The following is a 15,574-nucleotide window of genomic DNA, read 5'->3' as shown; positions in this document are numbered from 1 at the left end:
AAATAAATAGTCAAGGCATCTAAAAAGATATAAAAAATACATAGTTTGATTTTTATTATTTTGGCTATAATATTTTATATAGCTCTAAATTGTGGAGATCTAAAATATATTTTTTTATAGATATTACCGGAAAAAGTAAAAACACACAGTTGAAATAAATAGTCATTGCATCAAAAGAAGAAATAAAAAGAGTGTACAATTGCAAGTTCATTATTTTGGCTATACCTTTTTATTTGGTAAAAAAATAATGGAGTTGTAGCTATTTTTTTTACTGATTTGATTCGAAAATAATAACACACAATTAAAATAAATAGACATTATATCTAAAGGAAATAATAATAGAAAATACACAACTAGTACTCCATTGTTTTTGCTCAAAGTTTTTTATTTGGCTAAATTGATGGAGTTCCAACCAAACTTTTACAAATTTGGCCCAACAAAAAAAGAAGAAATATACAGTCGGAACAAATAGACATTTTATCTATAGAAGAAATTAAAAAGAATAAAAGTTAGAGTAAAGTCCACATTATATGTTAAAATAAAGCAATAAGAAATATATAGTTGTAACAAATAAATCATTATATATAACTCTATGACAATTAAAAATTAAAAAATAACTTACTTGGAAGCTGATTTTTTAATTTTTCTTCACTTCCACGCGCTTAAAAGAGAGTGCACCCACACTCTTCGTCACATCAACGTCCAGGGAGGTAATTGCTCTCAAAAGGCCAAGTTCGGGGGTAATTAAGACCACGAATAGTTTAGGGGTGTAACTAATAATCTGTGTCAAGTTTAGGGTGGTTTTTAGGTATTCCGCCAAAAATAAAAGCACATATTATTTTCTCTACTTGGTGTGTAATATTTTTCTTACAAAAAATTATTTTTATTAGCATTGGAATTTTGGTATAATTTTGAGAATAAACGACTTATATGATGATAACTCAGACAATACAATAAAAATATACCAAAGGAGGAAAACAATAATTTTACGTGTTTCAGTTATTAGACTTACATTCACGCAAGGGAATGTGTGCAATTCACCATTTAGAAGATAATACAAATTATAGGTAATATTCTACGTCGTAAGATCAGAAAGAATAGACTTATATAATTCATTACGTATAACGAATAACTCACGAGTCCGCTTTCACTGAACAAATATTTTCTTAACAAATTCTCTAACTTTGAAAGAATTTTGGATGCTCCACGCAAATGGAATGACATTGTCACATCTGAGAACGAAATGACGCAAAGGAAAGTGAAGAGGAGTATTCTTACGCCAAATTTTCACCCAAAAGACGATTAGAAGAACTCTAAAAGCACATGTGAATTATCTGATCTACAAGCATGAAAGCTGGAGGCACACTAGAGAATGATTTATCTGGCAACCCATTTAATATGTCAATTTTGAAATGATATCCATTGTGAAGTTTGAAATGCCACCAAGAAGAGGCGACACCCTCCGCTTTAGGACCCCAAAAAAAAAGGTAAAATGAAACACTTGATACAGGGGCGGCCCTTCTATAAAGCAAGTAAAATAATTGCTTTAGGCCCCATATTTGTGGGGGCCTATTTTTTATTACATCCACTAGGTTATAAGTTTAAAAAAGGTTCGTTGAAAAAGTTTGATTTTCGTCTTTCTTAAATGAGTATAGAGAAGAAGGATTTACAACTGCTATGATTTCTATCATGAAAATTGCACTTGAAATAAATATCGAATTCAATTTTCGTAAGAAACATAAAATATATAGGAAATAACAATTTGATGAGAATGTTGGTAACAAAATCTCAAAATCTTTCGAAGAGTCCTTTGGAGTTGATTATTTTGTACATTGAAGACAAGGCTATTTTTTTCACTTCAAAAAAGATTTGAATAATTCGAAGCATATGAAAATATTTTTGGTTTTCTATTTAGCGGTAAAAACTAAGATCACTAGATGATGGAAATTTTAAAAAATATTGCCTTAATCTTGAGTGTTCCTTAAAGCATAATAATCGATTTGATATTGATGGTTTAGATTTATTTTTGAAATTAAAAATATTAAGAAAAATAGTACAATTAGAAGATAACAGTTTAATTGATACGCCCGGTCAAATAAAAAATTTGATTCTTTTTTCAATGCCTATATTACTTATAGAATAATATTAATTACTCGTGTTACCGTCGCTTTAGCGGAAAGAAATTTTCAAATTTAAAATTGATAAAATCTTACCTAAGATCAACAATGTATCAACAAAGGTTAAATGGATTAGCTATATTGTCAATTAAGAAAGACTTATTAGGAGTTATCGATTATAAGAAAATTATTAATAACTTTGTATCTAAAAAACGCTAGAGAAATAGATTTCAAATAAATAAATAAATAAAATTAAAAAAATTAAGGCTCTTCGTAAAGTTTTGCTTTAGGCCACAGAACTTGTGTGACCGCCACCTTCGGGATATCACTCCTGTGAGAACACAATGATAGAGTAGATGTAGAGCTAGGGGTATAATGTTCAAGGCAGAGAAGAAAGTCTTGATAAGACAATATCATACCTTGATAATAGCTAAGGCACTTTTTGGGAGGCAATCTAGGTGTTCTTCACCTTTTTTTAAAATTTTGTAATAGTATTAACTTTATTTTAGTTTAATACGTTGTACTAATTTGTGATTTCAGGAGGGTAATAAATTTTGATTTGTGAGAATAAAAGAACAAAGAGATTGAATTATTTAAGATCGTTTAATAAGAAAGTGTCATTAATTAATAGTCAAGCATTAAAATAAGCAAAAATAGATCATCCGCGATAAAATGAAAAAATAATTCAAAAATTTAAACTATCTATAAAGTATATATAACTAGTGTACTGCGCAATCATAAACCAAATTAAAATATAATTAAATATAATTCCATAACTTTTATAAAAGAATATTAATCTTTACTTGCCAAACATCTTTTCGTTATTCTACTATTTTCATGATTCCTTTGACACTGTATGTAAAATTATTTGATAGATATGTGAAAACATTCTTTGGTCATTGGAGATATTGTGAACTACTAGGGAGCTACATATATGACCTGTCACCAGGGGCGGCTCAATAAATACAGAGGTCTAAAGCAAAAATTCAATAAGAGACCCTTTTTTATATAAAAGAAAAAATTCATATATAATTTCATTTAAATTCTGTATTTCTAATTTTTCATATGCAAAGTTATTAATAATTTTATCTAATCCATTTAATTTCTCTTGAGATATACACGTTGTGGGACTGTATTAAAGTTTTAACCTTTTTTGAGTTATGAATTAATAATCGAATCCTTTCTCAATTTATGGTCTAGAGAGTGATTCCCAAAAAGATATTTTTTCTCAATTTATGATCAACAATTTAATCCTATTTTTTTACTATAAAAATTTGTACTTTCTTATTTAAAGCACTAAATATTCTTCTAAAAATAAATTAGTATATAACCTATTAGAAAAATTTGGGGCCCCAAAAATAACGAGGCCCAAAGCAGCTGCTTTAGCAGCCTTACCCTTGGGCCGGCGCTGCCCGTCACAACCAGAACATTCGTCTCAGCTTTCTTTTTCAGTTTGCTATCTACACCATCTCTTGCTCTCTAAAGCTCATGAATAATTATTTCAATGCCCCTTAATTGTTCTTCCCTCGACAACTTATTTGTTGAATAAAAATGATAAAATAGAAATTCATGAATATACAATGTTAAACTAACAAATGGGATATCAACATCTACATTCCACGTACTGAATATATATGCAGAAGCTACAATATTTTCATCAATTTAAATTCTTTTGATATTTATAAATTCAGCACAAAAGCCTATAGCACTCTTGTGAGGACATTTCTTAAAACTTGATCAATAGAACATTACCGTTATTGATTCTCACGGGGATTCATGTAGGATTGACAGTTTAAAAGTTTTTAATTCGAAAATTCTATTCACCTTTTTTTTTTTCAGAAATTGTTTCGCCAGAATAATTTACAGTGTAATCAATTCAAAAGCAAATCAGTCTTTCTTCTTTGGAATAAAACATAGTAATGTGCATTATAAAGGATAAGATTTATTCATAAATAAAAAAAATGTGTTTTCTTTTTCAAACTTCTTCCATAATTTTTTCAACAACCAAACAAAAAGAAAATTGAGAAGAAAGAGTCAACGGCCGAGTGACTCAAATACTTTTTTTTGTAGAAAGTAAATAGTGTTCAATCATAATTCGCAGATCCAAAAGCGAAATATTAAACCGATAACTTCTAAAGCCATTCATATTGCAAATACAAAGCACTAACAAACTCTGGAATTAACAAAATGTCAACGTACTGGTAAAGTTGTATGCATAATTTTGTAGTTTTTTCAATCTCCAATGTCTCGGTTGAATACTTAAAAGTAGGGGTGGGCATATATCGGTTAGAACCGAAAAGACGATCGAACCGAAAATATTTTTATTTCGGTTTCGGTTATTCGGTCTTTTCGGTCGGTTTCAATTTTAAAATTTTAAAATTCTCGGTTCAGTCGTCGGTTATTGATTTATTTTGTTCGATTAACCGAAAAATCGAATTATTAGCAAATTGATTCTTTAAACTATATATAGGCTAAGCCCAATATAATAAATACTAGACCCAATTTTAAGTTCCATCAAAGATGGCCCACTCTTAACAAATCCTAGGCCCACGCTTAAAGACTTTTAAGTTTTAAGGTCATCAGCTTTTGCTTTTCCCATTCTTAAGCTTTTCCCAAATACGCTAGGGTTCTTTTTTTTCAAACTTCTCTCTCTAGTCTCTATCACCATTGATACACTGGTGCGGTTGTGCCGGTAAGCTTATTTTTTGTTATATTTCTCTCATTTCTTCTTTTTTGTTCTCTGTCCTCGCCGATCTTCTCTTCTTTCTCTCGTTTTAGTAAATTTCTTCTTCTTTTTTTTCTGCTAAAAACTAGTAGTTAAAGACTTAAAGGTGCATGTATATTGTTGAAAGAAGTTTTGACTCTTGAATTTGATGTCCATTTTCTGTCTTCTTGCTCGGTTATTGTTTTTGTTACCTCATTTAATTTTATGCTTGTTTCTGTCTCCTCCTCTATCTTCCTTTTTCGCATTATTATAGCTCAGTATTTTATTGTTCTGCTTGTATTCGTTTTCGTAGATGGAAGAAAATGGAAGTAGGGTAAGCGAAGCCTGCGAAGGTGGGGGTTCAAATTATAGCATACCTAACACTGAATGTCTCAGTCCTGATGAAGCTCCAAAGAAAAGGAAAGTCATGCAACCTAGATCTGATGCTTGGAACCATTTTGAGAAGTATGATGATCCTAGTGGAGCTAAAAAAGCAAAATGTAAGTATTGTAAAAAAACTTATGCAGCTGCTACGAAAGGTAATGGTACTACATCAATGAACAATCATCTCACTAAGTGTCCCAAACTGCCCCATAAAATAAAAAATAGTCAAACGCAACTAAGTTTTCTACTAGCTTCAAATGGGGCAAATGAAGGGGTGCTTACCACTTGAAAATTTGATCAAGCACTTAGTAGGTGAGCTTTAGCTCAAATGATAATTTTGGATGAACTGCCATTTAGTTTTGTTGAAAATGAAGGATTTAAGAAGTTTATAGGAGTCACAATACCTCAATTTAAAATTCCTTCTCGTAGAACATTGACAAGAGATTGTTATGAACTTTATTGTGAACAAAGACAGTTTGAAGAAGTCCTTCAATGAAGCACGTCCAAAAATCTGTCTTACAACAGATACTTGGACTTCTATACAAAGAATAAACTATATATGTCTTACTGCTCACTTTATTGACAGCGATTGGAAATTGCATAAAAGGATAATAAACTTTTGTCCTATCTCTAGTCATAAGGGTGATGATATGGCGGCGGTTATTACTAATTGCTTGCTTGATTGGGGTTTGAAAAATATATTTACTATAACCGTAGATAATGCTAGTTCCAATGATGTCACAGTAAGAGAAGTGTCTAAACAATTTACTACTTGGGGAACTAATATAATGAATGGTAAACACCTGCATGTTAGATGTATGGCTCACATACTTAGTCTCATTGTACAAGATGGGTTGAAAGAAATTGGTGTTTCTTCAAGAGAGTTAGACAAGCTGTGAGATACATTAGACTATATCCCGCTAGGATTAGAAAGTTTAAAGAATGTTGTGAATCTCAAAAGTTAACTTCCAAGAGAACATTATGCTTAGATGTTTCTACTCGATGGAACTCTACATACATGATGTTAGACACAACACAATAATTTGAGCTTGCCTTTGACAAATATAGTTTCTTTGATACTGGATTGTTGCATCACCTTCGTACCTATGTATGTGAAGATGGAACTAGTGCAGGTGATCTCACAAGTGCTGACTGGGATAATGTGAGAATAATGGTAAAATTTCTTGAAGTTTTTTATTTGCTTACTTTTAGGGTCTCTGGTTCTATTTATGTCACTTCTAATGTACATTTTGTTGAAATTTGGGAGCTTGATCTTATTTTGAAAGAGTGAATGGAACATGAAGATGCTAGTTTGAGAGAAATGGCAAAAAAAATGAAAGAAAAATTTGTCAAGTATTGGGGCTAACCTGAAAAAATGAACAATATGATCCTTATTGCATCAATTTTGGATCCCCGTAACAAGTTTGACTATGTTTCCTTTTGCAATTGTGAGGATGTTTGGAGAAAAAGAAGGGAAGAAATTGATTTTAGAAATGAAAAATTATATGGATTCTTTGTTTGATTATTATGTAAAGAAAAATTCAAAAGGATCTACATCTGCTTCATCTGGAAACACAACAGCTACCGTGAGTGGTTATGGTAGCTTTTTGAAAAGAGAAACAATGAGAACGAAATTGAAATTTGAGAAACATAAGGAAGTGACAGGAGGTTTAGGTGCTAAATCAGAGTTAGATAGATATCTTGCTGAAGATATTGAGCCTGAAACAGACGAGTTTAAAATCTTAAAGTGGTAAAAAATCAATGAGCCTAGATTTCCCATTCTTGCAGAGATGGCTCGTGATGTGTTAGCCATTCCTATTTCAAGTGTTGCATCAGAATGTGCATTCAGTACTGGAGGTCGCATTCTTGACTCGTTTAGGAGTTCGTTGACGCCTAAACTGGTGCAATCTCTTATTTGTCTTCAAGATTGGCTTAGAAGTGAACCTATGCCTATTAAAGTACCCAAGTATATTTTGGACTGGGTTGGGCAATGACCCAGTTATTGACCTAATACCCGCCCAAATTCACCCCAATCAGCCTATTTGCCACCCCTAATTTCTTATTACGAGTAGTTGGAGCATGTAGGTCCTTTTGAAGCCTTCGTAATCAGTATGGATGGACCTTAAATCTCCGCTCCATAAGCGGTTTGCCCTTTCTGACAGAACAGAGAAAGAACAAAAAAAGGATAAAAAGGAAAAGATCACCAAATATAAAAATTTTAAGCACAATGTAGAGTGATGTTACTTATCGAACAAAATAAGGGAAGCCAGCGTGAAATTGCGTTTGGTGAATGCAGACACGTCCGAAAAGCCAACCTAATTAATGAAAAGAGACAAAAAGCCACTGGATTACTCGAATATTTTGAAACCCAGCATAATTAATGCGCTAATGAACGTGAACGTGACTGCTCAAGCTTCTGTCCAGCCCATTCCAACGAGGCGGGCATCTTTTTTGAATGGATAAATTTTAGTTAAATTCCCAGAAGTAGAAGTTGATCGCATGAATGTAATTAAAGGCCTACAATATGCAGTTGTTGGCAAATTATCATACGGTTGGCCAAAACTGCAGGAGCTGTGCCGAATCATCCCCAGTCAATGTGAAATTAAAAGAGAATGTAGTATTGGATTCCTTAGAGATCGATATGTTTTAATTAGATTGATGCTATGGGAAGATTTCATCAATTTTATATCGAAAAGCGCTTATTATGTTAAAGCCAAAGATGGTTATGCATACCAATTACGACCACTTATTTATGATGCAAAATTTAAGGCAAGGGAAGAAACTCTAATGGCTATGGCGTGGATTTCTTTTCCAGACTTGCTGGCTACTTACTTTGTTAAGGAATACTTGTTTTCAATAGCTTCAGTTGTGGGGAAGCCGTTGCATCTTGACATGGCTACAATTAACAAAACTAGGCCTAGTTGTGCAAGAGTCAAGGTCCTAGTTGATTTGCTACCAGAGTTACCTAAGAAGGTGCGGATGGACATCGAAAATGAGGCTACTTGTGATGTCAGGATAGAGTGGGTAAGAATTAAATATGATATGTTACCTAAGTATTGTAATGATTATAGGTTACAATGTCATAATGAAATTGAATGTTGCGTATGCATCTAGAATTAATGGAGAATAAGGGCTGTGATAAGAGGGTTGTTAATGATGAAGACTAGGAGAGAGGTAAAGATAAATCTCCTTTGATGATTCTCACAAGTGGAAAAGTAGTAGGAAATATAGGTGAACAATGGAAGGAAGTTCGAGATAATCGAGTGAAGAACAGAGCCAAGCAAAGTCAGGAACAAGAAAAAACTTGCAAAGTAATCGTTCCAGTTGATGGTACAGTTCAACAAGTTCAAACAACTAACAACTTTGCTATTCTTGAGATAGAAGAAGGAGAGAAGGAAGATAATAACCAGCTGGTCTTGGTGGAAATTAGTAATGTTGATCGCAGTCATAAGGTATCTCCTAGGGTGACTAAGAATGGTACTCCAAGATCAGCTATCAAACTAAATCCTAAGGCATCTGTTTTTAATCCTAATGACAAAGGGATTGAGACTGTTTGTCAATTACAAAAGGAATCTACTACACAATGGGTGAGTAGGAATTTTGGAGGTGGTTTAGTTTCTACCAATCGTTCTTGCCAGCAAATTCCATCGCAAACAGTTGACACAGCAAAGTCCATTGCATTGCTTATGGAAGAAGTGAAACAACAAGCAAGTGGGGGGAAATTATGGAGTGAACAAATTGAGGAGGATTCTGAGGAAGGTGAAATACCTGATGCAATGGAAGATGACGATATATGCACTAAATATGAGGTAGAAGAAAAACAAGGTGTTAATGAGAAGGCCAAGGAACATATCAGTAACAAACAAATTCAGTGTGAAGAAGGCAGCATTGCAAGTAGATATTGTGATCCTAATTTGATGCAGAACCCTAACCAAACAACATGTACAAGACATTCAATTGATCAGGTGGACTCAGTGGATCCAGGAGAAACTAATGGAGTTGAAACAATGTTGAGAAATGAGTCTGAAGCGGAAAACAATACAACTTTGACACATACAAATGATGAGCTAGGGGGGACAAGTAATATAATGCAGAAGGATCAGATGGTAAGCTCTACTGAAACTCAAGAAACTGCTGGAAAGGAGAAGGGATGTGAAACTCTAATTCCTAAACATGTGAGAACCGAGCTTGGAACTCAAGTAAACACCAAGGAATATGTGGGGATTTTGGGCACAGATGGTAAGGATCTGGATGACGAATCCACAACACAAAACTTCCTCAACATAGCTAGGCAAGGAGATATATCTCCAAGGCAAATGGAGAAAGGGAAATTAGCTGGCCGTGGAAGGAAAAAGTAACAAAAGGATAGCTCAAATGTACAAACAGTTGGGATTCAAACGAGAAGGAACCAATCTAAATCTCATAATTAGATATGAATGCAATCATATGGAATGTGAGATCGGTTAACACCAAAAAAGCCTTTACTAGGCTTGTCAATATGAATAGACAACATCATTTTCAATTTATTGGAATTATAGAGCCAATACAGCAAATGAGGAAGTTGGAAAGATACAGAAGAAGGATAGGCTTTGCACAAGCCTTTGTTAACATTACCAACAAACTATGGGCTTTTGTAGATGAAGATCATATTGTAGATATCTTATTTGACATGGAGCAACAACTAACTATGAAGCTGACCAATGTTGATACCCATAAGAGTTTTATTGTCACGCTGGTATATGAAAAATGTACCGCGATAGAAAGGATTGAATTATGGGACTCTCTGTATGCCTTAGCCACAGTTATGACTTCACCATGGCTTGTAACTGGAGATTCTAATGTAATATGGAATGAAGAAGAGAAATTTGGTTGACTGTCAGTATCACTGAATGAAGTAAATAATTTCCGATATTGTGTTAACACATGTAATTTATTTGATCTTGGTTTCAAAGGGAGCATTTATACATGGTGGAATGGTAGAGCGGAGGAAGATTGTATTTTTAAAAGATTGGATAGATGTTTAACTAACACTGAATTCCAACAAATGCTAGCCAGGATAGAGGTCACTCATCTATCAAAAATAGGATCAGATCATTGTCCTCTACTGCTGTCATGCAACCCTACAACTGTGCCAATTAAGAAAGCATTCAGGTTTTTAAATTTTTGGACCAAACATCCATCGTTTAAGGAAGTTGTTAAAGAAAATTGGTGTGTTGTTTTGCTGGAAATCCATTCTTTGTTTTTAATCACAAGTTGAAAAGGCTGAAGCGAGCTCTATCTCTATGGAGCAAAGCTACCTATGGTGTTATTTTTTAGAAGATTGCAAGCTTAGAGGAGGTGGTATTAGTGCATGAAGCTCAGTTTGAACACAACTCATCGCAATAGAACAGAGCAAGGTTACAAAAAATACAAGCATAATTGATAAGATATTTGGCTTTGGAGGAGAATTTCTGGAAACAAAAAATAGGAATGTCTTGGTTTCAAGATGGAGAAAGAAATACACACACAAGTAAATGGAAGGAGGAAGAGATTGCATCTTAAACGAATACAAAAGAGAGATGGGAATTGGATAGAAGACAAAGAAACAATGGCTGAAGAGGTAGTAAACTTTTTCAAGGAACTGTTTCATGAAGATCAGGTTCCTACAGCTTTTGGCATTATCGATCATATACCATCAATGGTAGATTATGAACAGAATCAGGAACTATTGAAACAACCTACAATAGAGGAGGTAAAATGGATTGTTTATGGGCTTACTGGAGATAGCGCAGGAGGACCTAATGGCTTTATAGGTTTCTTCTTCCATGTATGTTGAGATATAGTAGGAGAATACATTGTGGAGATGGTGAAAGCTTTCTTCAATGGACATGAACTGCCTAGATCCATAACTCATACAAATCTGGTACTGCTGCCAAAGAAGAAAGAAGTGATTTCATACTCAGACATGTGACCTATTAGCCTCAGCAACTTCATAAACAAGGTGTTTTCCAGAGTTATTCATGAGAGGCTAGTTGGCTATCTTCCTAATCTGATAACAGATGAGCAGGCAGGCTTCGTGAAAGGCAGGATCATAGTGGAAAATGTTTTGCTAACACAAGAGATGATATTAGGTTGAGAACTAAGGCTGGTCCAAACGTGATGATCAAATTAGATATGACAAAAGCCTATAATAGGCTATCTTGGTTGTTCCTGACTAAGGTTTTGAGGAAAATGGGATTTGGGGAAAGGTTCATTAGCCTGATTTTTGACATTATATCAAATAACTGGTATTCTGTCTTGCTTAATGGATAACCATGTGGATTCTTCAAATCAACAAGAGGTGTGAAGCAGGGTGATCCTTTGTCGCCAACATTATTCATTCTTACTGCTGAAGCATTGTCAAGGGGAGTAAATGCATTACATATGAACCTTTACTTTTGTGAATTTGGATTGCCTAAGTGGAACCCTAAGATTAATCATCTAGCTTATGCTTATCATACAATCATATTCTCATCCTCTGATGCTACCTCGTTGCAATTGGTGATGGAAGTCTTGTATGCATATGAAGGTGCTTCTGGTCAGTTGATTAACAAAAGCAAATCTGCCATATATATGCATCACTCAACCAGTGCACATGTCGTGCACAAGGTGGAAAGGATCACTGGGATATCCAAGAAGGAATTTCCATTCATGTACCTTGGTTGCCCAATCTTCTATTCCAGAAGAAGGATAGACTACTATCAAGGTCTCCTTAACAAGGTGTTAGACAAATTACAAGCATGGAAAGATAAACTTCTTTCTATAGGAGGTAGGGTTGTCTTGATCAAATATGTTCTTCAAAGTATAACAATTCACCTCCTTTCAGCAGTAAATCCTCCTGCTTATTTGATCAAAAAATTGCAAAAGATCTTTGCCCAGTTATTCTGGTGTAATTCTGTTGGTGGCTCGAGCAGACATTGGCATCATGGAACACATTATGTATGCCATGTGAGTAGGGGGGATTTAGATCTCTCGATGATGTTTCAAAGGCTTTGTTTTGCAAACTGTGGTGGAACTTTAGAACAAAACCTACTATGTGGAGTTCATTTATGTGTCAAAAATACTGCAAAAAACTCAATCCTATGGTGGTACCATGGAGGGATGGATCACATGTATGGAAGAAAATGCTCGAATGCAGGGATTTAGTTGAACACCAAATTGTGTGGCATACGAAAATGGGATCAACTCTGTTCTGGTTTGAAAACTGGACAAGTTTGGGGGCTTTGTATTTCATGACTCCACCTGATTTCTTTTGTGATGAAACAGTTCATAATGTGCATGATGTAATGCAAGATGGACAGTGGGATGAAGCCAAAATTAGAGAAATATTGCTAGAGGAAATTGCCAACCACATACTTGAACACACTAAAGCACCAGTGATACATGATGTACTGGATAAGCCATTTTGGATGCTGGAATCTAGGGGAGATTTTAGTGTAAAATCATCTTGGGAATATGTGAGAAGGAGGCAAGAACCATGCAATGCTTATAAGAAGATTTTGGTGAAAGGTTTACCATTTAAAATAGCTTCTTTATGTGAAAATTATGGAGAAATAAGCTACCACTAGATGACTTTATCAGAAGATTGGGCTATTTGATGGCTTATAGGTGTTGGTGTTGTAATAATTCGATGAAGGAAATAATGTAACACTTATTTTTCACGTCCTATGCTGCTAGAAGAGTGTGGTCGTAGTTTTTGCCAAGTGCAGGAATTAGGATAGAGGAGCTTACATTTCACCAAGCTATAATCAAGTGTTGGAATGCTGATGTAATACCAAGAATACAGCCTATAATTCAGGAAATGCCACCCATTATTGTATGGGAGTTGCGGAAGAGAAGGAACAACTACAAATATGAAGATGGAGTAACTGTGAGTAGGGTCATTTACCAGGTATCTAATACACTCCAATCACTTGTCAAATTTAGGAAGCCTAGCCTACTTCACGTACCTCACAAATGGCCAGATTTAGTTACAATGATGGAACAATATCTTCCTAAGTTGAAGATTACTAAGGTGTTATGGGAGTTCCCAACAACAGGATGGATTAAAGTGAACATTGATGGGGCTTCTAGGGGCAACCCTGGGAGAAGTGCTATTGGCTTTGTTCTAAGGAATGAAGAGGGATATATGATGTATGCGTGTGGTAAAGAAATACCTGAAGGAACTAATACAAAAGCAGAAGCTAAGGCCATAGTTCAAGGTCTTAGATTTTGTATTGAACATGATTATATCATTATTAATCTGCACACAGATTCTATGATAATGAAGAATGCAGTGAAAGGAGAGTGGTTTGTTCCTTGGTCTGTCGCAAGAGAAGTGGAGAAAACCAAACAACTAATGTCAAGATAAAATGTTACAATAACCCATACTCTTAGAGAAGAAAACAAACTGGCAGATCATCTTGCTAACTATGCACTAGATATTGGTCCCATTGAGAGCACTTGCTTTGGTGAGATGGATATTCAAGAAAGGAGGATCGTGAATGATGATAAATCTCAATGTCCATATTTAAGAATAAGAATTGCAGGAAGTTAGGAGGTGAGGAAGAGAAGAGCACAATGGGGAGGAGGTCCACTGGAAGTAACAGACTCGATCACCTTGATCAAACCCTTAGGGAGGAGGCCATGGGGGACAATGTTTATACTAATGTTGTTTTATGTTTTGTAGGGAAAGTTACTGTATCCATGCGTTACTATCTGATACAAGCTAAATGGGTGGTATTAGCACCCTGTGCTCATTCCCTTGAAGGTGTATTAGTCGTAAGTACAAGCATGGAATCGAGCTTGGAGACAATTCGTCAAAAGAAAATTTAGCAAATGGACAGTGTCAAATTAGCCGTCAACTATAAGAAACAATTGCTGAATATCCAACCCGAGAAAGTGTTGTATATTTGCGTACTAGCAACAGGTATTACAACCATAACAAAGATTTAGAGATACATCAGATGGCTGCCCAGAATTTTGGCAAAGGAATTTGCACGATGTTATGGACTTTGGAAACAAATTAAAGGATCTATACAAGTACTGCGGACTATGATCTCAATACTTCCCACATATCCAACATCCAAGATTTGGTTTTGTATGAAATATTCATTGATCTATAGCTAGCGCTCACACGTAAATGGAACCAAACAATACAACATCATCATATCACACAGGAATTCAACAGTGGGATTTCTTCCAGTCACGGGAGATTCTGTTAGGTGGAGGAACAATACAGATACACATATGGTATTGAAGCATTATATGAACAGGTTTGCCACTTGGGAATCAGGGAAACTCTGGAGAATACTAACATGATACACGATGAAGGGAAAATATGGACAAATGATATCAACATGGGCAAGCAGGACTTATATGAATGCCTACGACATTGTGCTCACTATGAAAAAGTGGCATTGGACTACTCCTTTTGGGTCAGCAATGGACAATCCGAATACTTAGGTGGACTACTGGACTCTAGACATCAGGAGGAAAAAGTAACGATATGGGAATGGACTGGTAGATGCAAGGAGATGCAAGACATGAAGAGGAAAGGCAATGCAGTAGATATTGCGATAACACATTATACTCGATATGTGGATGACCAGAAGAGCTACAACTACAAAGATGATGCACATGGTATTTGGGAAAGGAACACTATGGCTACATAACTGGTTACATTAGGCTCGTATCTATTAGGGCACAGGGAAGATGGCCAAACATACAACAAAAGAAGATTACATTGTGATATTTATTATCGAAGACTTAGCATGGCTAGTTTTTATAAGTTGCTTTATTATATTACATTGTGTAATATTAGTGTTGTGTACTACGCTCAACACTGATAATAGGGGCTATGTACTTGTCAAATTTTATTTCTTTCACTTTGTAAGACCCCTGACATTTGTTTTGTTCTTTTTTTTTGAGATATTTATATAAAAACTAGCCCTAGGCACACTGTCTAGTGGATTACTAAAAATAAGTATCTCTATTATGCCCCGCAATATGGTAGGTCGATCAGAAATATCAATCTTGGAACATAGCAGCTCAACAGAGCTACTTGGAAGAGGTTTTATAAGCATGCCAGCTAGTTGCTCCTTCGACAAAACATGAGCAACCTGAAGAAGACCTTGCTGGACTAATTTACGTACAAAATGATAATCAAGTTCAACATGCTTCATACGAAACTAGAACACAGGTTTAGCACAAACATATGGAGTACCAAGATTAACATAGCAGATGACAAGTTCTGAGAGGGAGTAACAGATAACTCCTCGAGAAGATTACGCACCCAATAAAGTGTAGTAGTAGAGGGAATGGCTCTATATTTTTGCCTCCATCGAAGAGCAAGTCAAAACTTATTTCTTGG

General features: G+C 34.9%; 2 protein-coding genes across 2 annotated transcripts; both read left to right on the top strand.

The window, feature by feature from the left end:
• The first annotated feature begins 4,730 nt into the window (after window positions 1-4,730).
• LOC104091983 (uncharacterized) lies at window positions 4,731-15,270 on the top strand. Its single transcript, XM_018769399.3, has 3 exons — window positions 4,731-4,809; window positions 5,135-5,360; window positions 6,754-15,270. Exon 3 carries the CDS (start codon window positions 8,400-8,402, stop codon window positions 9,561-9,563), a length of 1,164 nt encoding a protein of 387 aa, XP_018624915.1. The 5' UTR covers window positions 4,731-4,809; window positions 5,135-5,360; window positions 6,754-8,399; the 3' UTR covers window positions 9,564-15,270.
• LOC138892743 (uncharacterized) lies at window positions 12,399-13,573 on the top strand. The gene is made up of 2 exons (XM_070176479.1): window positions 12,399-12,732; window positions 12,933-13,573. The coding sequence occupies exons 1-2, from the start codon at window positions 12,399-12,401 to the stop codon at window positions 13,571-13,573; spliced, it is 975 nt and encodes a 324-aa protein (XP_070032580.1).
• Window positions 15,271-15,574: the final 304 nt, after the last annotated feature.

The sequence above is a fragment of the Nicotiana tomentosiformis genome, chromosome 5 (genome assembly GCF_000390325.3).
Source record: "Nicotiana tomentosiformis chromosome 5, ASM39032v3, whole genome shotgun sequence".
In the NCBI taxonomy this organism is placed as follows: domain Eukaryota; kingdom Viridiplantae; phylum Streptophyta; class Magnoliopsida; order Solanales; family Solanaceae; genus Nicotiana; species Nicotiana tomentosiformis.
The sequence above is the reverse complement of the archived record's forward strand: the minus strand, read 5'-3'. Positions and strand labels throughout refer to the sequence as shown.